The sequence below is a fragment of the Phodopus roborovskii genome, unplaced genomic scaffold (assembly GCF_943737965.1).
Source record: "Phodopus roborovskii unplaced genomic scaffold, PHOROB, whole genome shotgun sequence".
NCBI lineage: Eukaryota > Metazoa > Chordata > Mammalia > Rodentia > Cricetidae > Phodopus > Phodopus roborovskii.
This window is the reverse complement of record NW_026126410.1, coordinates 19,597,228-19,622,816: the sequence shown is the minus strand read 5'-3', so window position 1 is coordinate 19,622,816 and position 25,589 is coordinate 19,597,228. Positions and strand designations below refer to the sequence as shown.

At 40.1% G+C, this 25,589-nt stretch overlaps 1 protein-coding gene across 2 annotated transcripts in view; it reads left to right on the top strand.

The window, feature by feature from the left end:
* The window catches only part of Egflam (EGF like, fibronectin type III and laminin G domains), a 156,684-nt gene that overhangs the window by 42,456 nt on the left and 88,639 nt on the right, over positions 1-25,589 (top strand). For both annotated transcript variants that reach the window (XM_051182511.1, XM_051182510.1), the window contains exons 2-3: positions 22,912-23,021; positions 24,737-24,820. In XM_051182511.1, the coding sequence (XP_051038468.1) occupies positions 22,912-23,021; positions 24,737-24,820 (194 nt within the window). The remainder of the gene's footprint in view (positions 1-22,911; positions 23,022-24,736; positions 24,821-25,589) is intronic.

Below are 25,589 nucleotides of genomic sequence, written 5' to 3'. Positions count from 1 at the left end.
TTGGGTCATCCTTAAACCCATATATGTATCAACAATAGAAACATACTCAACAGCTTGAATTTAAATACATTTGTGCATAAACTACACCACACACACACAAACACACTTAGGTTTGCGTATGTAATAATAACAATCAAAGAAAAAGAGGCTATAAACTTGAGTGTGGTGGGAGTGGGGGAAGTTCGAAGGGGGACACACAGGAGGGACTGAAGGGAGAAAAAGAATGGGGGAAACTAATAAAATTCTATTTCAACTAAAAACATTAAAATAGTTAAAAATGATGCAGCTTGGAGGAAATAGAAATTATGAAGATAGGGAAATATAAAAGAAGCAGATCCAAAAATGTACTCAGATCCTAGACAGATGAGATTCTGCCACCATCACATGTGGACAGGATAATAGGTTGGAGAACAGAAATCTTTTTGAATCACCACAATGTCCTTAAGCAAAATGTTATTTCAAATAGCACCAGGGTATTGGTCAACCCATATACCTACACTCAACATTTGTTCACCTGGTCACATCTAAGACAGGTGGGCCCAGAAGGACTCACAGTCTTGACCATATGCCTGCTCATCTCATGCCAGTGCACTGGTTGGTAGCCTGGCCCTCTGGTTCCTAGCAAAATCAAAGTCCTAAGTATCTCATATTCAAAGTCATTTTTCTAAATTGCAATTGCTGCTATTGTTGCTCTGGTATAATGCCTATTCTTTTTACTTCTATGTAGCACAAATTTTATTTATTCTGTTTATACATGCATTGTAGTTGTGCTGCAGAACAAGCTATTTCTCCCCCTGGGGAGATAACAATGATCCTAATGATGGGTCAATTCTTCTGGTAGTCACACCCTTCCTAGACTCCTTCCAAGAGCTGGCTGCTGTGTGGAAATGCCACATACAGGAGAATCCAAAAGCTCACTGATAGAAGGAATAGGTGCTGCTAAAGTCCCAGCCAACAGCAGACATGGCTGTCACCATGTGAATGAGTCCATCTTACAGATGGATCCTCCAGCCCCAACTGGACCAGTCCTATAGTGATGGGTCATGCTGAGCCATGATGCTTAATTACAGGCTGGTCCCAGTTAAAGAGCAATGGTGGACAAGTAAGCTGTGAGGTTGTTTTGGGTCATTAAATCCTGGAGTTGTGTGCTAGTAAAGCAACTGATAACTAACAGACGCTTCCTGCTTGCTTGTCCATTAAGCCCTATTGCATGATGTAGCCAGGCATCTGTTTTTAGTTGTATTTTTAATGCAGCCCTGAAAAAAAAAAAACAAAAAACATGGCTGCTTGTAGTTTGTTTGGTTGATGTTTGTAGGTACTGTAAGGTCTTTAGATTGCTCCAAACAACCAGAAGACACCTGATGTGTGATTGCAGCAAGCAGCTTTATTCTAGAGAAAAAAAGAGTATGCTGGGGCTCACCCAAAATTGCTTCCACCTTGGGGGAGAGTAAGGCAGCCCCTTTTTAAGCCTGCTTAGGAGGATTCCAGCTGTGGTTAAGTGTACTTAGAAATGATTGGGTATAGACCCTTACTGATACAGGAATCATTTTATGATGTCTGGTCAGCAACTGTGGCTGAAGTATCAAGAGTCTGTTTGTTGTATCAGGGGTCTGTCTGACCGAAATAGTAAGGACAGTTCCTGCTTGTCGCTGAGTAGGACCCTGGTTGGCTACCAGACTGAACACACTTCCTGAGGGTCTGAGTAACATAGGATGGTGGGGTCAATGGGACAGAGGGCTTAGCAAACTGACCCCGGGGAAGACTGGCTCTGGTTCCTTCAGCACTTCTTTTAGCAGTGAATTTTGTGTTTCTGCCAAATTGAGGGGGAAATGTTTTAAACAGCTTAGGTAGTCAAGGGACCATACACTTAAGAGTGGCTGAATTCAACAGTAAGGACGTTGTTTTAGACAGGGTCCTGCTATGTTGCCCAGGCTGACCTTGAACTTGGGATTCTCATGTCTCAGATTCTTAAATGACAGCATTTCAGGCATGCACCATACATCTGTCTGTTGTGTTCTAATATGGGGCCAACAGTTACCCTGACCTCTGATCTTGTTTCCCTGTAATGTTTAGAGTTGGGTGTGACCTTCCTAGACTATGACTACCATCTTGATGCTGCTCTGGCTTGCTGTGCTTTCTGGTTCAGAGTTTCTTTTAGCTTTTCAGGAGACCTGATTATTCCATTCTTATAGTTCTATGTGGGAAAAAATAGTTTCCCAGACCAAAAAAAAATGCCCTTGGAAAGCCATCCCTTAGGAATAAACTGATTTTTTCCCCTTCTGTACTGAAGCAACCCCTTGCAAAGCCTCTTCCTCTCAAAGATGCTAACTGGGAGATTTAGCAATCACTGTACAACCACAGAGGTCTTATTGACATTTTGTAAGCAGCCAATCTAGCTTCTACATCTCTTCCTATCCTTCCCAGACCTGGGAAGCCCTACCCATCAACAGGACCATGTCCTGGCACACATATGGTGAAGTTCTTGCTGGTTACTGTCTACTCATACACTGTCTATAACTGGGGCTGGGTTGTAGCATGAGCAACAAAGCTCAGCACTGTGGTCCAGACTATAGGTTTTGAAAATAGATGTCTCTGACTTCTTCTAGCCTGGGACCCTAAGCCACTTTGTTATACTGCCTTGGATTTCCTCATCTAGAAACCAATATATTCAATGTTTGCCTTATGGGGGACACTTCAAGGTTTGAAATGAAAGTTTATTAAGGACTCAGTACATAAACTGAGTTTTTGGGAAGTGGGCAGCTAGAGACTAGAAATGTGTAGTTGAGTAGTATATGCTTTGCCTGGTATGTGAGGCACTGGGTTCAACACTCAACACTATTAAAACAACAAAACAGAAGATGATGATGATTGATGGTAATGATGATGATGACGATGATGATGATGATAGACTCCACAGAAACAAGTAGACTTCAGAGGGTTCTTAAGTGTTTTTGTTTTGTTTTGTTTTATTTTGTTTTCTTCTATGAGGTCTCCCTTACCTTGATGGATAGAAAAAGTAGACTTATTTTATGTGGTCTTATATGTGCTGCAGCTCTGTTTTTTGTTTATTGTTCTTCAAAACAATTTATGACATTTTTATTCAGCCTTTTAGTTTATGATATGAGGTAAAAGAAAAAGCAGCTCTATTTAATACTTTACACAGCTGTAGTAAAGTATCTGAGACTTAAAGGGACTTCCAAGGAATTGCATTTCTCAAAAATTGAGATTAAGTAACAAGCTTTCACTCCTGCTATGTTCCAGTTGACTTTCCCCTTACCATAGTGGCAAGCTCTAATTAGTCACCTTAAATTTCAAGGGCAAGTCTTTATTATTACTGATGTCTTCATATAGGAAGCCCTGGTTTCAGTCAGCATCTACTCATCCCACTTCAAGATTGGGTTTGGCACTTGGTGGAATTCTGGCATCAGGCTGTCCTTCCTTTCCATCAGGCACATTCTGGTTCAATCTCCAGCTGATCCTTTCCTCCATTGCTCAGAGTCAGGAGCATGGCATCCTCTGATAACCTTGCCTATTCTGACCTTTAAAGTTAAAAGCTTAGCATTTTCTTCTTCTTTGAATGTGTTTAAACACTAGTATCAAAAACAGTCCCACTCAGGGGTGTCCCTGTATACCAGCAGTGAATGTCTCCTTTTTAGGGAAAGTTGGTTTATCTCCTTTTTTTTTTTTTTTTTAGATCCGATTTTGTTTATTTCAGTGGACCTCATCAAGAGTCTCTTCAGACTTGGTTTCTTTGGGTTTTTTGCCATTAAGCTTCACAGTTTTCACTTGCCCAGATGCTAACAGTTTCAGTACCCTTGAAATGATAACTTTCAAAAAGATGGTTATAGGTTAAAAAAAAGCAAATGGTCCTTATTAACAGTCTTAGCTACATTTTTAATGTTTCCCAATAATTTATGCTCCGCAAGAAATGAATCTGAACCATGATCCTGTATGGTTCATGGACAGCTACACACTGCAGAAGAACTGCTATAATTCTCCTCCTTCCTCCCTCTCTCCTTCCCTCCTTCTGCTTCTCCCTCCCTCTCTCCCTCCGTCTCTCTCTCCTTCCCTACCTTGTAAATACCCCCTCCCCTCTTGCTGTTCTACAATACCCATTTCCAAGTATACAATACTGTTAACTCCCACCACTGCACTGGAGTGCCCTTGAACTTATTCCCCCTGTAACTAAAACCATGTAGCTTTTGGTTAACACCTACCCTTTTCTTCCAGCCTCCATCCAGGGTCACCAGTACTTTGCTCTCTACTTCTACAAGGTCTTAATGCTTAGATTGCACATGAGTGAGAGCACATGGTATTTCTCTGTCTGCCTGATTTATTTTACTCACACAATGTCTTCCGGATTCCTCTGTGCTATTTTCAATGGCAAGATTTTCTTTGCTTTGAAAAGCTGGGTACTATTCTAGAGTTTGGGTTTTGCTTTCTGTTTGGCCAGTAAAGGCAGCAAAAAATGGAAATGGCAACATTTATAAAACATTGAAAGTCTCTTATGGCGCTCTCACTACCCACAATCTTTATCAAACCACAAGCTTGGAGCAAAGCTGGCAATCTTAGAGTTTCTAGGGCTAAGGAGGGAACACATAAAAGTCAGAGAAACAGAATGAAGAAAATATTGCCATCCATCATATATGTTCTTAAGTAAGAAAAGGGGCACCAGGGCAATGAAATGTGTGCCATTTATTTACCAGGGTCACTTTATCCAGTGGTTGAGGTTGGGGGCAGGGTTGGGTCTCAAAGTCAGATGTCTGAGCTCACTGCAGCTCCATTCCTGCTAGCCCCATTATCACGGCCACTAAAAATATCAAAGTCTCAGTTTCTCTGTAGGGCTGGGGTGTGGAATAAATGCAATGATAACTATATAGTGTGCTCCTAAGTACTGGCTTTAGACTCAATCTGTCTTGATTCACCAGCTGAGTGGTTTCAGAAAAGCCACTCAAATGCTGTGTCTTGGGTCATCTGTGAAACAGGAATGTTGACACCGAATGAGAGACTAAATATATGGGCTCCTTCACAATATTCTGGCACTCAGTATGTGTTGGATCATACACTCTGTCTTTACTGATAAATACCAACAGCAGTGTCATCATGTGAAGGGCCCATTGAAATGGACACCCTCAACACTCCAACATAATTGACTGTTAAGATGCTTATCTGTCTCTCAAAAAATCCTACATGCTTTTAAAATGAAAATTAAAATATTTGAAAAAGTAGAAAAAACAGTAACCACTTTGGGGAAACTCTCAATAAATATTTGTTGATTATTTTCTCAGAAAAATTATTCTGGTTTGTATAATCACTCACTGTATGCACACTTCTGTATTATATGTACAGCCCTGTGTTGTGTATGCACTTAGGTATTGTATGTACTTTCATGTGTTATATATATCACTGTATGTTATTTGCACAGCTGTATGTTGCCTGTATACTCATTGTTGCATGTACAACCTTGTATTGCTTGCAGACATGTGTTGTATGTACACTCATGTGGTATATGTATAGTTATGTGTTTTGTGTACACTCATGGGGCATATGCACAGTCATTTGTCATATATACAGTGATATGTTGTGTATACAGTCATGTGTTTTATATATATACACTTGTTGGCATATGTACAGTCAGGTGTTATATGTATACTAATGTGGCATATGCACAGTCATGTGTTGTGTGTATATTCACTTGAGAGACTGCTTTGCTCACATTCATCAGAAAAGTAGTGTCTACCTTCTTATTACAAACTGTCGATAAGTATCCTTTAAGTGACAGGCCATTATTCACTCATATGTGACCATAATCCAATCCCCATTCTCGTCCGGATTCTTGCTGTTTGAATTTTTGTTTGTTATGACTGTATTAAGATGAATATGTCCATACCAAAAAAACTTTATTTTTCCACATAATATTATTTCTTCAGTACAGAGTATGAGAACTGTGATTACTTGGGCATGCTGGTATATATTTAAAATCTGACACTGCCTTATCTACTTCCTTTAAAGAGTCATATCAAGCTATGTACTATGCACAATGGTGCTTTCCCATACTCTCAGCACTGGGAACCCAAAAGGGGAAAAGCAAGATCAAGGTTAGCCTAAGTTACACCGAGGCCTTGTGACAAAAACTAAATGCTGGGGGTGTAACCCAAGAAGAAGGCTTGGCCCACCTGCAATTCTGAGTTCCATCTCCCCACCACAGACACAAAAATAACTATATTGGAAAGTAACTGTATCAAATTAAATCAAAGTATAAAAAGTGCTCCTATAGAACTTACCATTATTAAAAATTTGTTTCAGTCAGCCATGGTGTCACACACATAGACATAGGCACAAGGCAGAACTCAATGAGATCAAGGGTAGCCTGATCTACATATCAAGTTTCATCCAGGCAGGGTTACTTAAGGATGTTTTGTGTCTTAAAAGCAAAATAAACCAAAATCCAACTAGTTTCATTTCACTTTTATATGTGTGTGTATGTGTACATGTGTGTGTGTGTGTGAGTGTGTGTGTGTGTGTGTGTGTGTGTGTATGTGTGTGTATACTAAGGCACACATATGGAAGCCCAAGGACAACTTAGTGTAGTTCATTCTCTCCTTCCACTGTGTGAGTGCTGAGATTTGATCTCAGGACATCAGCTTGGTGGAAAGTGCCTTGAACAGTACCTGTTTCAGTTACAGGAAGCAGTGGCCTCCAGGGATTCAGTAAGAATTGTGCTTCATTAATTACTCATATGTTTTAAATACTTTCTGTATGTGTGTTTAAATTCTGTTGTGTCTGGTAATTTGTCTAAGTCCTTGGCCCATTCCCCTCTGTGGACCTTAATATATTTCTGTTATGTTTTGCATGAGTTCCTTGGGTGTTAAATGATATTAATCTTCTACTGCGTTGTAAATATTTGTCCTTAGGTGGTATTTTATCTTTGACATTCTTTTCACATAAGAAATATTTTGAAAAACAATTGCATAGTCTGTCTGTTTTGTGTATGATATTGTCTAGGAGTGAAAACTTAGATGTAATGATGCTGTAGTGGCTGGGGGTAACTCAGGAGAGTGTCCCTGTTATATGACTTTACAAATGTTCATTTCTCAAATTCTTTAATCCATCTGGAGTTAAAGTTATGCCAGAGAAGAGTATGAATTAAGGCTGGAGATTGATTTTCTCTTCTAATTTGCTAAGCAACTGTCCCAGTGCCATCCAAGGAATAATTCTTCCATTCCCCATTGATCCAAGATGCCTTTCTTATCATAAATTAAGTTTTTATATGTTCTAGGGCTATCCGTCCTATTCTATTGATCTTCCTATTCATTCCTATGTCAGTTCCATAGGGTTTTAATTATACTTGAAGGATCTTTTAAGTCCACTATTTCAAAAATGCCCAGCAGAGTCAGCTCACTGTGTGAATATGAGGGTACAGGCAACAGATACTTAGAAATGCTTTAGAGTTTCATTCTCCTTGTTCATACTTTGAGCCTGAGCAGGCCACAGAATGATTGCTGTTTATTGAAAACAGATACTTGGAGTAGAGTGTCTTTGAAGGGCTTCTAAACACTTGGTCACCTGTACAGGACCTAAGTGGCTCACATGATTGTCCAATTCTCTGATTTTCCTGTGGTTTGTGGTCTTTAAACCTTGATATACTGTTGCTGTTAATAAATAATGGTGTCAAACCAAAGTCAGGTGAATCATATGACTAGCATTGTTCAATGAGAGATGAGCTATAGTAACTTTTGTCACTCCTTGGAAACAGCTTGAATAGTAAGTGTATGGTTCACCTTGCTTCAAATACTGGTCTGGGCTCCATGGTGGGGACAGACTGGGAGGCGAGGCATTGCCAACCCTCAGTGATATATAAAAGATCACAAGTCCTTCTTGTTGTAAGCCATGGTACTTGTGACTCGTTTGTTAGAGCAACGCCACTTAGCCTATCCTGACTAGTAACAGAAGTTCAGTCAAAATACCCAATAGTTGGTATATCATGAATTAAGGCAGATACTTCAATTAAATTAGATAATTAAGATGGATAACCTGCTAGGATACCAGGATACATGCAGGATGATTTAACCTTGTAATTTGCTTGAGTGTATCTCTTTGAAGTAGTGGTGCAGTTCTCACATCTCAATGACTGGGTATTGATTTTCTAACTCCAGAGTTATCATCACAGTGATTTCAGTCTTAATGGTTCCTCTCTTCTCTGATACCATGGCATCATTTGCTTGTGTCAGAAAATAGAAAGATCCTCTCATCATTTCAGTTATGCTGATTTTATTTTTTTCTCATTGAAAACTTAAGTCCTATATTCTGCAACTTCTGCCCATCATAGATGATAGAATCATTCACCCCACAGGTGTATATTATTATGTTCACATTGTCTTCAAAAAGTTAATGCCTGAGATAGTCCCATTATATTTTTTCAGTTAATTGTAAGAAAGACGTGCTTGCCCTTAATGGGGCAACATGACCCAGATGACATGAAATTGGATGTATCCAAAGTCGTTACCCTCTCCAACTAGCAAAAAGACAAGGTTAGTTTCTTAATACAACCAATCTCAACTCCAACCTGCCACTTGTGGTTGGAACATGGGGCATGTCATCCAGTGGGCAAGCTATTACATCTCCACCAACCCATGTGTAAATAGGGTTATTATGAAGACTGGTGGAAAAAACATTTAGCAATTACTTAAGCACAGAATCTGGTCCCTCAAGTGATAGACTATAGGTTTTCCAGTTCTTTAGGTGAATAACTACAATTGTCTTGAACTCTGATTCCAGGCATAGAACAACATCAAGTTCTCTCTAGGATTTCTGACGATGTTGTATTTCTTTCCAGTCAGAGGTTATGAGGTTCACAGGTGCTTATATTGATCTAGTATTCATCCCTGTTAGACAACAATAAATAAAATAAACAAAACAAATTTCCTAAAATCCCCCAAAGCCCCGTACCTCATTCTCTGGTGCCTGGTCTCTAGAATGCCTATGTTTGTGTTACTTATTTTTCTGTTGCTGCAATAAAATACCATAGCCAAGGCAACTTAAAGCCAAACAGTTATCTTAGCTTGCACTTACAGCAGGATAAGACTCCATTGTGGCAGTGAGGAATGACAGCAAATGTCAGGCATAATGACGGGAACAGAAAGCTAAGGAATCACATCTTCAACTACAAACATGAAGCAAAGGGTAAATTTGAAGTAGGACAAGGCTTTAAATTCTCAAAATCCACCTTTAGTGATGCAATTTTTCCATCAAGGTTACACCAGTTCCCCAAACAATGCCACCAACTAAAACCCAGTGTTCTTACTCCTGAGCTGATGGGGGACATTTGTCACCCAAACCACCACATTGCTCGTTTGCCTTCATGACTTGAGAACACTGCCTGACTTCTCTGTTCCTTACATTCCTCATGCCTAAAGTAAGATAGTGCCTGCCTTAAAGCTGTTAAAGGATTGTTGAGTGAGCATATCTAAATCTCTGGGAACTGTAGCTGAAAAGTTTGTATCTGTCTAAGTGATAAGTGCTCATTGCATTCTCATTGTTCTTCATTTCCATGATTTTGTGGCTTAGGCAATTTTATAAAAGATGTTGCATGTCTTCTACATTGCAAGCTAATTTTCATAACATTCCATGGCCTTCTGAAACCCACATGCTCTCAACATGACTCCACTCACCCTGATTACCATTATGGCATGAAGTCCAATTAAATTGCCCCCCACTTGTTACTGCTTTGGAAGAAAAATTTCATGCATGACCCCCAAATCTGAGGGTGGGGAATAAAACACCATAGTCCTTTGGTCTATGGGCCAAATGAATAAGTACATATTTAATATGACTTCTGCTGGCAGTTGCTATTCATGTAGCAAATCTGTTCTTTGAAACATTCCTGTATTATTATTTTATCCTATGATCCTGGCAGTAATTACGAATACCTATTTTGGAGTGAGGGGGTCTGTGGTAAAATCTTGACTTCATCTTCTATGATCTTTAACTTGTCAATTTGTGCTTTTTATGGGGAATTCTCATTTGAAAACTAGGTATATTGATGTCTGCATGGCAGATCAATCTGGAGAGTTGAAAAGGGAGATGTGCAATATGTTGTATGCAGCCAAGCAGGTAGAGCTGTGTGTCATCTGTTGAAGCCCCCAGTTGCTGAACTGCTTGGTAGGGAGGGGCCTACAGTAGGCGCGGAAGCCTCTTGCCATGCAGAATCTCTGGCCCAGGAGTTTTTATTTTCTCAAGTGTGTCTTCTGGACTTGAGTGCACTCTTCAGTGAATGTCAACATGACATTGATGGAGGTGGTTGCCAGGAGATCATACTTAACAAATTCATGGGCCAGACCTGTGAACTTACCAGAAATTTTAAAAGCCACCAACTTTCTGGGTAAAGGGAGATGGTTGCTCTCCTTTCTGCTCTCAAATGACTGTAATCTTTATTCTCTGAAAGACAATGAGTTCCAGACCCTTTGCAATTGTGTATAATAAGCCATACTATGTGGTTTATTGATGGTTTGACTCTGCTCTCAAAGAACCTGGCTTTACCAGAAATGGGTTACTAGTGAGGGCTGGCCAAGATGTGCCTTAGGAAAACCAAAAAGGTTGGATGCTGGGGTTAGGCATGGTGGCTTACCTCTTTAATACCAGCACTCACTAGAGACAGGTGAAGCCTTGAGCTTGAGGCCAGTCTGGTCTATAAAGTGAATTCTGGCCATCCAAGGGTATATAGGGAGCAACACACACACACACACACACACACACACACACACACACACACACACACACACACAGACACGTTGGACAAAAATGCAAGGCGGTAGATGTTTTTTAGGCTAGGTTCCCAGAACTCTTCTGTTGCTGCAGGTGGTAGCAGGAGCCAGTGTTGGGTGTAAAAAGGTGGGGTGGGAGAAAGTAGGAAATCTGCCCCTAACAAAGAAATGCTGTGGCTTGGAGAATGGGTCAGCTTTGTGTTCTTACAAATATTTTTTAAACTAAAATTTTGAAGTTGTTATACATGTATGTAGTATATCGTCATCATGTCCAACCCTTCCCAGCTCCAGCTCCTCCCACGATTACACATCACATGTTCATGTCCTATTTCTTTAGCTTTCATAATTTTTGAGACCACTGAGTCTAATTGGTGCTGCCCACATGTGCATGCCTATGGAATCATCCACTGGACCCTGCCATCAATTGCTACTAGCACCTTAGCTAGGGGTGGTGCCTTGGGAGCTACTTCTGCCCTCTATGTTGGATGGCTTTGTGGTATTGATTTTCCAGCTTAAACAGGTTGCTCCAGGTAGCCAGGTGAGAAGGCTTCTTCCTGGGCAACAAGGGTCCCTTACTGGGGTTGTGATGACAAAAAAGAATGACACTTTTTCTCTTTGCTCATTTTCTTTTCAAGCAATTTCCTATTTATAAAAGTGTGTATTTCAGATAAATTTCAGACTTATGCAGTAGTGTTTCCATAGAGCCTTTATTCAGCATCTTCTGATGTAAATGTCTTACATTACCATGGTGACCAGTTGTCAGCTCTAAGAAATTAACATCAATACGGTGCTATTAACTACAATAAGTTATTATTCAAACTCTACCCATTTTCCCCAGAACCTTTTCTTTTTTCTACCCCAGGATTCATTCCAAGATCCCTCCCTGCCTTTTGATGTCACATCTCTTTAATGCTGTCAGTGGCAGATGCTCAGTTTGTTTTTGTCTTCCGGGACATTGATGCTTTTCAAATGGGTTATTCTTCTCATAGTGACACTTAATTTAGGTTTGTCAAACGTGGCATACTTTTCTCAATTCACTTTATCAGAGTGGACACATGGCTAGCCTGGTTTAGCCCTGCTTAGGGGTTTAGCTCTACTGAACAGTGAGTTCTTGACTCCCCAGGTTTATATGTTGACACTGAGTCCCCAAAGTGTTCAAAGGTAGGACATTTGGAAGGGTATCAGGCCATGAGGGTGGAGCTCTCACAATTGGCATTAGAAAACCTAGTAGGGTTTGAAAAAAATATCAGTCTCTCCTTTCTGCCATATAAGGATACATCAAGAAAGTGTCAGAATACGGAAGAACCAGAATACAACCTTCACTAGGCACCATGCATGTTGTGACTTAACCATGGACTCCCCAGTGTATAACTGTAAGAAACACATTTCTGTTGTATTTAAGTTACCCCCAAGTTTATGGTATTTTGTTATGGCTGCCTTCATGAACTATGACAGACTCCGTGTTGTAGAAGGAAGACTATCAGAGAGTTTGTTAACATGAAAAACCCTGACATCAGTTTGTAAATATTTCTGGTAAGCTACTTTAGAGCTATGTAAACAAACTGTCTTGGCTTCTTCAGGAAGCCTTCACCTTGGATTTGCCTATAGTAATGACCTTTGACATTCTAATGGCAATATTCTATCTGTAATGATCCTGCCTGTGGGCACAATAGTCCCCAAAGATGCTATGCCTAGTAGCAAGCCAGAGATATTCTGTTTTCTGTAGATATGGGCCACCTTCTCCGAGGCCATCTGAAGATAAAGGCTGGTTACAGGTCACAGACTTAACATCTCTAGTCCCTCCAAAGGCTTCTTTCATGCCTGTGGCTATAGGCACACAGCATGGAGCACATCACCTTGCCTTTTCCCTGTGTGTCTTAATACTTTCTTCAGATTAGACTGAGAAGGAAGGACATTGAACCATAGTTCAATCTCAACAAGTTGCTAGCACAGGGCAAAAGGTCTCCAGTCTCAGCTGTGATATTATTTCCAGGGTTGAGAGACGCTCTATGCATGTCTGTAATGGGCTATGATACCATGATACCCGGAAGAGTACTTTCAGGTTTGTGATTAATTTAGGGGTGTGAGCATAGATGGAAAGAATACTGGTTAGGGTCTCAGATGCAGTGCAAAGGGGTCAGGGATTCAATCAGTCAGTTGTTTACTTAGCCTACCATGTCTACTTCATGACAGCACACAGCGGTAAGCACACAGAATTCAAGAAGGCTAGAGGGGTCCCAAATGTCCCTGACCTCAAAAGCTTATATTCTATGAGCATTAAGAGTGGAATAGAGAGTTCATCTGGAACAGAAGAGAGAAAGGGACTTGACAGTGTGCTCTGGTGTCCTAGCTATGTGGTACATGGGAGAAGGGGGGATGTAAAGGGAGAAGATGAGGGCTCTAGCCTTCAATACTGGGCATTTAGTGTATTTGTGAGTCACCAAGGAAAAACAAACCTCCTAGGGTAAGTTTGGCCCACTGGCCATGGGTTGAAATTGCCTCCCAGCAAAGCTTCTATGCTGTAATCTTGTCCAAATGTCATAGTCTGTACTTCTCTGTCTTCCCCAGTTGCTACATGAGTTTGCAATTGTAGGGAAGGGTGTACATGTTATTTATTGGCATTTATGTGTATCTGTGAAATGCATGTGTACTTCTATGTACGTGTGTGCTTATGTGTATGTGTGCTTACCTATGTGTATGTTCATGCACATGTATGGTGAGAGGTATGTGTGGTGGAGATGTTCAACCTTCTTGCTTGCTTTCTTAGACAATGTGAAATGCTAGCTTGAGCCTCCACTCTTATTCCTATTTGGAGGCCATGCATGTGCACATATACCCATGGATACCTCAGCCCATATCCTAATCTGTCAACCCACAATCTAGAATGGTGGCCTGAACTCTGGTCTGAGACTTTGTGATGGTGGACTTCAAAAGTGAGCTTGACCGGAGCTGCAGGGATTGACTGCCTCACAGAGGTTCACTGGGCTCTGAAAGGCAAGACCTCTTGCCATCCAGTGTCTGGGAATTTCCCAAACCCTGGCTTGAGAAGAACAACCACTGTTCTATGCTTTAAAGCCACATGTTTCTGCTTGCAGGAATGAACTTGGGAACATCTTCTGTGTGGGGATTTAGTCACATCCTTACAGTGCTATTGTAGTAATGCAGTAGCAACACAGAACATGCTTCATAAGACACAAATGTAGATTTGTTTTCTTATTCAGAATTTGCTAGTTTTATTTAGCCAGGCACTTTTCACTACATCAGTGACAATAATGTGGTTCACTCCATAAAAAAATGAAAATCAAATAACTGGAGAGCTGGCCATGTATTTCTGTCACAGGCCATATTTTGGGTTGCATTTTGAAGTGTTTTTATGAATTGGATAGCAAAACTAATTGAATCAGAGATGAGTTTTGCTTGGTAAGTTGAAGTATTTTACAAAATTAAATTACCATAAGAAATTGATCTAATTATTTGAAAGTTTCTCATGAAAAAAAATCCTAGTACAGTGTGGTGTTGTGTGGTTTGTTTTTTTTTCCAAAGAAGGAAGCTCAGAAATACAGGTCCTCCCAGCAAAGAAGCAGCTGTTATTTAGCTACTCCTTAGGAGATGCAGCTTGTAGCTTGGCCATGCTTTATTAGTGGATGGTGCTCATTTACACTAGGTTCCAACACCACTTTCCTATATGTAACACAACTTCATCATCTATAACCATCATTGTTGAGATGGAAATGTTATTTTTTTTAACTGCTTGAATCTTGTTTGTCCCACATGAGAGTGGCTCATTGTTAGGAGGGCTTTTAATGTTGAGGGGAGAACTGCTTTGTGTCCTCACCATAATAGACAAGCTGTCAGCCTAATTGAGGTCAAACTCTTGCTACTTCATGAAGAGAAGAGCCAGCACTGGCTTTTGTATGCCTTACATAAAGTCTGACCTCTGCTTTGGTGACACAGAGTGTAGAAATGGGGAGTCTCCCTTGTGGCTGGAGGAGCTTTAGGGAAGGGGTTACTGTGATCTGCTCATTTCTGTTGTAGACCCTACCCAGATGCCTTCTTGCCCCTGAAATTGATACATGCCTGTGTCTCCCCTTTGGTTAATGGCTTCTCGGGTCCTTCCAGATCCACCATGCTTTTTTGACTGGAGTTTATCTCTATCCCAGGGATGACACCATGGGCTGCCTTACCCTTGTAGCCTGTAGTCTGCCCTTCCATATCCCAGGAATCACAGAATTTCTATGTAAGCAATGTTCTCGTGCAGCAAATACAGCTTCAGAGAACACCACCTGGCAATCTGCCCTTTCCTCCAGAGCAAGTCAAATAGATACACAGAGATGTCATGCTCAGTTTGCAGACACTGCTTGGGAAGTGTCTTTCTTCTAGCAGCCATTTGTGTGTCCCGTATACAAGCCCTAGAATACTATCCTCTGGCTCAAACTACACTGTAGACAACTGCTTCTTGAATGAAAAGAAAAGGGGAAAGGCTGCCCTCACTTAACGCATTTCATAGGAATGAAAAGAACCTTACCATGTGGATAGCAAAGAGATCTGAGTAGTTAGCAATGCTGCTCCCAGGCACAGGGTTGATGGAGCTCTAAGACTACTATAAAGAAAGACAGTGCAACTGTGTTCTAGAAGTCATGGTGGGGGATGATGGTAAGTTCCAGGAACATAGAAGGTACTCCAGTTGGAAAGAAAGATGATAGAGCCAGAAGCCCACCTGTTTCTGGTCCTAGTTTACTGAGGCACAGAGAGCTGTTCCTGGGGCACAAGGAGCTTGGCTAGAGGAGAGCAGAGAGCCAAGGATATTCATGGAAGGGACATGCAGGAAGGAGTGGGGCTAAAGTGGGGGGAACAACAGTCAGGAATTGCACAGAGTCACACAGTCTGAGGCAGGAGACAGTGAGGGAAGAAAACCCAGACTTTATTCCTCACTAAATCTCTTCCTGTCTCATTGGTAAGATCTTCCATCACTAGACTGTATAACCCTGTGACTTCATTCAAAAAGTAGAAACAATGCCTGCCTCAACCCAGGACCAGTATGAAATGAATTAACTTTCTAGGGGGCTGGTGGTTGGCACAGAGATCTTTGTCTCTTTGATATCGAGCAAATGTTTGAAAGTTGAGGGAAGGAGCATGAGCTAGAAGGTCAAAGAAAGCTGAATATAGCAACAAAGAAACTTTGGAAACCATGCACATTGGCAAATGGCATTGGATTTAGAAACCAAGAAAATATGATTTCTAGCCAGCAATGAGGGGCAAACAGGAGCTGACTAATGTTTTCCATACTTTACATTTTCCAGAGATTTTTAACCTGTCTTTATCACTCCGTCTCTCCACTTCCTCCAACTCTCTCCTGGTAAATGAATGTTTATATGGGATGGTACTGGTTCATTGACTGGATATCTGTCCCTTTACTAATGGACAATTTCATTGTTTCCAATGAAAATAGACTAAAAGAAACAATCAACAACCATATAAAACACAGACTTATATGAGAAGACCAATACCACCAGAATAGTCACTATCTCTGGAAGGGAGGAAGGAAGGGGGCAGGAATGGAGCATGGAATTTTACCTGTGTTTATTTAGTTTTTATTGTTTAAAGAAATCAGAAAAATAAAATTAAAATAAGTAGTAATAATTTCAATGTTATATGAATTCTTAGTTGTTTGGAGAAAGAAAAAATATCTTTCATTTTTATTTATTTTCTTTATTTTATGTGTGTGTTTGAGTGTATGTATTTGTACCACATGCATGCAGGTCCCTATGGGGGCCTGAAAGGACATGAGATTTCCTGCAACTGGAGATGCCCCATGTGGGTGTTGGGAACTGAACCTTGGTCTTCAGCAAGAGCAACAAGTGTTCTTAACTACTGCACCATCTCTCCAGCATCAGTGAAAAATATGTTACAGTCAGATGTGTGGACAGGTTGCTGGAAGCACTGACCCATCAATTCCAGTTCAGGATTTTGATGATGATATGAAGCTATAACCCTGTGCATGGGACTCACTGCTCTACCCCTGTACCCAGTGATACCTAAACAAGCTATCCTCTGTGCCTTCAGCTCCTGTGACCCTCTGTGTTGACAGCTCTGTTTTGGGATTAGGAGCTGAAGGAGATAGACATATTTGTGAGACAACATACCTGACCCTTGGTGAATCTAGGACAGAGTAGAAGAGATCATACAAGTTACTGTCTTAGTTACAGCCAGCCACTGGATAGTGAGGAGCTGGGGTAGGGTGTCTGTGTCCTTGTCAGCCAACTCCTCGAGAGAGGTTCAGTCACAGTAAGCAATCCCATGTGATATTTTTATGCCCCTAACAGCCTCCTTCCTGGTTAACTTGAGTTGGCTGTGATGGTTGACATGAGACATGAGTTTATAAGCTGATAATCTTTTGTTGTTGAGAGCTAATCTGTGTTATTAATTGCAAGCTATATTTAGCCTTATCATTAAATAGAGGAAAGTAGATTTCAGACATGCGGCTGCTCTATTTGCTCTAACTGGCTGGTGCAAATTTAGCACCACCTTGTAGATTTCCTTCATAACCAAGGGTCTTGGCTTGACTCCTAACCCCACAGTTCTGGCTTTTGGATGCAAAAAAAAAAAAAATACTTTTTGAAAGGAATTTCTTTAAAATGTGAGAAGCCAATATGATAACATTGTATAAAGCTTGTCAAATAGAAAACAGGAAAGTAAATAGTCTTTAATCCCTTCTGCCTAAATGTCACAATCAATCTTTTTCTCTTGCCATCAAGTTATGTTTCAAACAAATCCATCATAGGAATGTAATCAAAGTACTATGGCCATCTGGGCACATTGCTTAAATTTTACACTATATTATCTTAAAATATAGTGTAAAATTATATAGTGTAAAAATTACACTGTATATTATAGGCATGAACAACTCGTGATTCCTGCCTTGTTCTCTTCATATGCTTTTAGAGGGGAATACATTCAGGGTTATAGAAGAGTTCCAAAGCTAGTGGAGAAAATTCCTTCATACCTTGACTCCATTCCCCCTCATGCTAGCTTCTCCATAGCTGTTGCATTTTTTGTCAAATCTTATTTAGTGAAAGCATAATTCTATCAAGGAAGCCACAGATTTAGTCTGGATTTACTGTCTTTTTTCTGCTTGAGAATCCAGTTCAAGTTGGCACTTGTGTTGACCGTGATCCAATGTGAGTATTTGTCCACAGTCCACCTGGGAGATGTAGTGTAATTGACCTGGCTCTTGTCCTGTTTCAGCATTTTGGATCCTTATGGTGTCTCTATACTCAAAGAGATGTATGTAAAGCCTCTTGCTAGTACAGCCTTCTCTTCTTTAAGGTTCTCCCTTCAGACAGCCTCATCACACTTCTAGAAGTCAAAAGATAGAACAGAGTCATGACTGTGGACACCACTGATATTGCTAAGTGGTCTTCCTACATGCCCACAAACTCATTTACACTGCCACACCTGATCATTGGAAGGCAGTACATTCATGTACTCCTCAAAATTCTTTACTCTCACTTAAACACTTCCACTTAATTTAGTAGGCAAAGACACATTTCAGCTTTTAATGTTTCTTTCATAACTCACAAACTTGAATCTTTCCATGTTTAGTGGCTTTACTTCTTATTTGAGTTTTCTCTTCATATCTTATTTATTAAGGTTTCAGTATGTTATTTCATCAATATTTATGTGTTTCATAATAAAGATATCCCATGGCCTGCCATTTAGCAGCAATTACTTACCCCTCATTCTGCTGGTGTGAATTTTCCTTTTGTAATTTTTGAAATGCATCATGAAAGTTTTATGATTTAGAATCAACTAGTTTTCTTTTGATTTATGTTTTTAGCCTCCTTTAAGCTTAGACATTTCCTCTCCCCCAAATAAATATGATTGTGAAATCCAAGTACATTCCATAATTCAATTTCCCAGGTATCACAGGCTCATCTGGAATATTTTTGGTATTTGGTCCAGATGTCTGACATGGCTACCTGTCATGCACCAAAAAGTCCTTTATATGTTTTTAGCTCATTGGGAGGCATACATTGTGTTTTCTCAGTGGTCCCAGGTAGAATCCATGCAGCCATCCTGATTCATTTCTGCCCCTTCACCCGTGTATACTCAGCTATTGATCCCAGATTGGTGGACATGTAATGGAGACACTCTTCCCTCAACTGTAGGAAAAACTAGATGTTGCTTCTTCTCTTCACTCATATTTTGCCTGCCTCATTCTTACATACCAGGCAGAACCAGGGATGTGTTTGCTGTATGCAGCAAAACTAATACATATTCCCCAAGGGAATGGTCCCTAAACCCAATTGCGGTGTTTTGTTAACTTGTTTGTGGCCTCACAAATCTTTTTATCCTTTCTGTGACCTCACTGGCTGGCCCAGTCCCTCGTATGTTTAAGAAGTACAATTTATATTTGTTAGATGTGTTGAAAGAACGAAATGAGTGAAAAGGACAATGAAATATGAGTCATACCAATGCCCAGCAAGATTTGATATAAATTCTATCCAGAGAATATGACAGTGAAAAGGACAGATTGCTGAAATTTATGTTTTTATGATACCAAGATGGGTGCTGTAGGTTGACATTTTCCCTATCCATTTCACTTTCTGTATAGGAGCTGTTATGGTAATGCAAAGGCTTGGAAGCAAGCAAACAAAAGCACACACACACACACACACACACACACACACACACACCCCTGCAGCCAGCATTCTGGGTATAAACTTGTTTCTACCAATAAAACATGTTATTGGGAGATATAGAGAGCAAGAAAGGGTCAGAGGCCACATTCCTGCTGCTGCTTTGCAGCCAGGCCAGGCCATTGGAATATGAAAACTCATCATTCTAGAATCCATTGATCTCTTGGATATCTAGAAGTAGCTATGATACCAGTACTGGCAGTGAAAGAGTAAGGACTTCTTAGTTCTGAATCTCTGCTGTGGAGTAGAATTCCAGCTTTATTCCTTCCTTTTCTATTTCTCTCTACTATCTCTCTATATCTATCTATCTATCTATCTATCTATCTATCTATCTATCTATCTATCTATCCAAGTCAATCTAAACTACCATACTAGAATTCTCTGGCCTTCTACCAACATCTATAACTATCTAATTTTTTTCTGAAGGATTTTAGGGTGTTTTCTAATTTCTGGACCGAACCATTACAGACATACAAAGAATATGATGACTCCCCTTTTCCTGAACTAAGCAAGTACCCAGCCTCCATCAATTTTAACTTTTCCCAGTGCTTAGGGAGAAAGCTTACTCCTATTACTACAGATGCAACTATGCTGTTGGTTATCTTAATGTTTCCTGAAGGACTGTTAAACCATTTCCACTATTTTTGTCCCTATTTCCAGCTACCATTGATGTTGTCTAAGCATAGATCTTTTAACTCAGTAGTGAATTTAGCCTGTAGTGGCAAGTTCAGTCAGACCCAATTATAAAATTATTAAATATATGGTTGATTTAATGGCCAATTATTTAGTTCTTATGAAACAATGAGAAAAATTTAAATATGCAATGAAAACCATAAAACCATAAAATAATTTTAAAAATTAATTTTACAAAAGTGTTTTTTGTTTTGTTTTATTGTTTGAGACAGGGCCTCACTGGCTTAGAACATATTCTGTTGTCTCTTCTATCGTTGAACTCACAGATTTGCCTGCTTCTATCTCCCTAGTGCTGGAATTAAAGTCATGCACCATCATGCCCAACACATCACTCAGATTTTAGAACTTGGGCTGTCACTCAGTGGTCTTGTGCTTCCCTTGCATATTCAAGACCCTGGGTTTGATCCCCAGAATTGCCAAAGTGGTAAAAGAAGTCTCAAAGTTTTTCATAGATTGCCAGCAATATCGAGAGGAATGACCCATCAATTATGTATAGGCAGAAAGATCGTTGGCGATTAAGTTCTTGAAGTACCTATGAGAAAATGGGGGCTGCCTCCTGGCCTCCTAGTTCCTGCTAAATGAATCAAGATTCTATTAATTAGTCCATCTGAAAACCTTGAGTTCTGTCATTGGAAACATTGTTGAAGCAGTTAATTATTTAATTGCTCAAGAAAAAATGAGAATGACAAGGTGAGAAATGCCTAAAGACATTTCAAAAGCATGTATGTAATATTGAATTAAAAATATTATACACAAGGTTAACTAAGCAATTTTCTCAGCTTTACAAAACCATACCAATAATATAACTCAAATAATAAAAACGTCTTAGTTGTGAGGGGGAGATAAGAACATTGATAAACAGCCTTAGAAATTAGAAATTGGCCAATTTAGATAGACACATTGGGTTTCTGTAAATTGCAGAAATTCTGTAAATTTCTATAAGTCACAGAAATCTAAGCAATAGTTAAAAGGAAAACATCTGGATATACTAGGAAAATAAAAATTAAAAAGAAAAATCAAGATGGGGGTCTCCCTATATATCCTTGATTTGTCTGGAGCTGGTTATGTAGACCAGGCTGGCCTCAAATTCACAGAGATTTGTTTGTCTCTCCCTCCTGAGTGCTGGGATTAAAGGCATGCACCACCATAGTCAGCAAGGAGAATCAAATTTTAGAATATTCATTCACTTGAGAGGCATTTGCTGAGCTCTGATTATTTCCTACTCTGTATGCTGAGCAGGAAAGAACTAGTTTCTGCCCTCATGGAATGTTATTTAAAATGGTAAATTATGGGAAATAAAGTACCTAATGAAACTGAAATGAAAATATTGCTTATTATGAAATGAGTATGTGGGAGTATTTACAGCCATTAAAATAATGATTTAATGACAGTAAATTAAGTAAAATATAATGTGAAATTATGAATGTGTACACACACATAATCACTAACTTATAAACAAAATGATATATAACTAAAATTATATGTATCACACACATAGAGAATAATTTTTTCAATTGCATGTGACCAACAGAAGATCTAAAATGCTAACCAGATTAATTTCTGAATAGTAAAATTGTGTGCATGTGTGTGTTCCAAATTTTGACAACTTTCAGATGTTGTTTTAGAAGTATATCATTTAAGGTCATAAAATGACTTAAGAAAAATAACACCCTAGTTTCTTTCTTTTCGCTGTGATAAAACACCCTGACAAACACAACTTAGAAGAGAAAGGGTTTATTTTCGATCATAGTTCCAGGTTACAATCCATTATTGCAGGTAAGTCAGGGCATAGGGTAGTTGTGTTGCATTCATAGTCAAAAGGCAGAAGGCTTTGAATTCATACATGCTTGAGCACAGTTACCTCTCACTCCTCAACATCTACCTATCCATCCATCCATCCATCCATCAATCCATCCATCCATCCATCCATCTATCATCTATCTGTGTATGAGAATTTGCCTGCATGAATATATGTGCACCACATGCATGTGGTATTCCTTAAGGCCAGAAGAGGGTGTTGGATCCCCAGTAACTGGAGTTACAGGCAGTTGTGAGCTGTACCAATAACTGTGTCCAGGTCTTTTCTCAGAACAGCCACAAGGTCTCCTAACTCTTTAGCCATCTCTCTGGTCCCCCTTTTCTCTACTCTACACAGTTCAGTATCCAAACTCAGGGAGTGGTGCTACCCATAGAGAATCGATTTTCTACTTCAATTAACATCCTCAAGATAATTAGTGACAAACATATCTGCAAGTCAACCTGGTCTAGACAATCCTTCATTGACAATCTGTTGATTCTAGATTGTGTCAAGATGATAATTAAAACTAACCATTATAGACCATACATATTTTCAAAACAATCCATAAGACTATATCATCTATATAAGCAGATGTATGTATATATGTAACCACAGACACAACATGTATGTTATAAGATTAAAAACTGATCATCTTTTTAAATTCTCATGGAAAAGCCATTGAGTTTGCCTCATCCTATTGTGAACTGTAAATTTCACTTTGCAGGTCTCTGATGGCCACAAGTTACAGAATGGATCAAAGGTATCAGGCCACTTTATCAGCAGCAGGTTGGGAACCCAATTCTAGTGAGATTGTCTAAGACAGATGTGATGTATCAGAAGGTGCTGCGTTGTCCTCAACTCTGATCTTCATCTACAAGTACACACTCACGTCTTGTATAAATAATACTGAAGATGAGCTACATGGAGCTTCTAATACAATCTCTTTTGTCTGGGGCAGGAAAGTTGGGGCCTCCTCTTGAGATCAAGCTGGGAGCCTTGAACTGCACAGCTTTCAACATCCAGTGGAAAACACCGAAGCATACTGGTAGAGCCATCACTGGGTATACAGTGAGTACAGGGGCATGGTGGATTCTGCAGTGTGTGTGTGTGTGTGTGTGTGTGTGTGTGTGTGTGTGTGTTTGTGCGCGCGCGCGCGCGTGCGCGCACATGTGTTTGACTGTCCACTCTCACTATGTTTGTATCTCCTGAACAGGATGAGTATCCCTTATCTGCTCGGGATCAGGAATATTTTGGATTGGGAATTATTTTCCCTTCAAATTTTAGAGTATCTGCTTAACAAATAATTAGATTTCTTGGGTCTAGGATTCAAGGCTAAACCCCAAATCTAATAATGGTTCATATGTACCTTATACATACATAGCAGGAGACAATTTTATATAATTTTCATGCATCTAGATTTTCACTCATCACATGCACTCAGGTATGAAATTTTATTTTTTATGTTTTGGTGTCATATCAGCACTCATATTGTTCCAGGTTTCAAAGCAACTCAGAGCTTGATGTATTTAAGCACTCAACCTGTTTGTGACCCCTTACATAAATTCTCTTGTATTAATAACTGTCATTCTCCTTTTGTGATTGGTAGCACCATCAATACATGGGGATCTTTCCTGTCTTCTTGCTATGTAGCAAAGGAAAGCAAGAAGAATATGTCTTTTCTGCTACCAATCACATGCCATCAAATTCAGATAATAATGCAGAAGTAGAGGGAGCCAGAGGGGGTCATTGTGAGGCTCTCAGTTAAGGAGATGTACAGGTAAAGCAGGAGAATAGTTAGTGACTGCATCTTTCCCACCAAAGACTACAAACTAGGTTGAACTACTACAGTCCACCAAAAAAATCTTTTCTTGGAAGAGTAATTTTAGAGCTGAGGTCATCTAGAAGTCAGGTCATTTCTGACTTCTGAAATTTTTGTGACAGAGAGAGTTGGCCATACCCAGCCTCCAAAGCTCCACCCCCAGCGTTGACCATTTCATCTGGAATGGAGAGAAAGCTGCTTATTTCACTTGAACCCACCATTCCCTAATGTATTGGTTTCACTGAAGAACAGAGGCTGTTGTTCACTGTCCATGACCTCTTGTCTCCTTAAAGTAGAAATCTATTTTGAGACTGTCTTAGCAATAAAACACCATGACCAAAAGCAGCTTGGGGAGGAAAGGGTTTATTTTATCTTGTAATTTTCAAGTCACCCTCCATCATTGAAGGAAGCCAGGGCAGGGACCCCAGAAGCAGGGACCTGGAGATGGGAACTGAAATAGGGACCATGGAAGAGTGTTGCTTACTGGCTGCTCAAACTGCTTTCTTCCAGCACCCACAACCACCACCCAGAGTGAACAGGGCCCACCCACATCATCACACGAGAAAACGCACCACAGGCTTGCCTAGGGTTAATCTTATAGGGGGCATTTTCCCGGTTGAAGTTCACCTTTTCAAAATAACTGTACCATGTGTCAAGTTAACATAAAATGAACAAACACAGGAACTCACCTACAAACATGGGAAATGAGTGCCCAAGAAGGTTATATTTGGGGGGAAGGGAACAAGCTGAGTCCAACTCTACCCATCCTTCCTCACTATCGGGGTCTTTCTCCAAGCTTGTGAGGGCTTATGGCCCTACCAGGAACTACCCCTTTATTCTCAAGAACCTAGTACTTACAGAGCAAGATGACAAACCTCAACGCCCATAGCCTTTCTGTTTGTGAGCTTTCGATCTTAGGGAAATGTTGCCTCCATTCTCACCAGGGTCTCTCCTTCTTTTCAAGGTATTCTTCTCTGAGGTTGGTTCAGATAAGTTCCTCCAAGAGCGGTCACATAATGTTCCTGTTGGCCAGGATACCCTAATCACTGTGAGTATTTCCATGTAGGTGCCAGGGTGTTTGGAACCTAAGGGAAATGCAAATAGTTTTCTGGCTTGCTACGTGTACTTCCGGGTATATAATAATAGCAAAGGTTTGTGTTAGCAGTCTTAAGTGTTTCCTGCTTCAGTGACATGCCATCTCTTTCTCCAGAAAGGCAGGCATTTGATGAAAGGGTCCATCTCAGACACATTCTTCCCTAAGTGAAATCAGCCACCAGAAAGCCTCCTGTCTCCACTATTATTTTCTTCAGAAAATTCAAGGCTGACACTTTTGTAATCTCAATAAAACTTTATAAATAAATGTAACATGTCGGTGTGTTCCCAACCAGCTGGAGACGTGATGCAGAAAAAAAAATGTAATTTGAAATGTATATTCATGTGATCTGTTGTTTATTTTATTTTCCCAGCCCAGCACCATATCAGGCTCCTCTTGTTTGCTGTCAAGGTCTCTTGGGGTGAACGTTTTGCTTTTGCCTTCTTCTGGTTCTTTTCTATCCCTTCATCTGTAGATTGGAGCTTTGGAATAGCTCCATGAAGCATGACACCGGCTCCTACAAAACAACACTGTCATGAAGGTGGTGGCGGCACTGTCTGTCACTCCTATTTAATAAGTGCCTGCTGAGTACAGCACAGCCCGGAACCTATTTGTCATCTTCGATAAGCCACTATTACTTATTAAGTGTCTGTCATTGCTGAGCACCGTCCCTCCTGCTTTATGTTTGTTTTTCTGTTTAATCTTCACAACTCTTCCATGACCT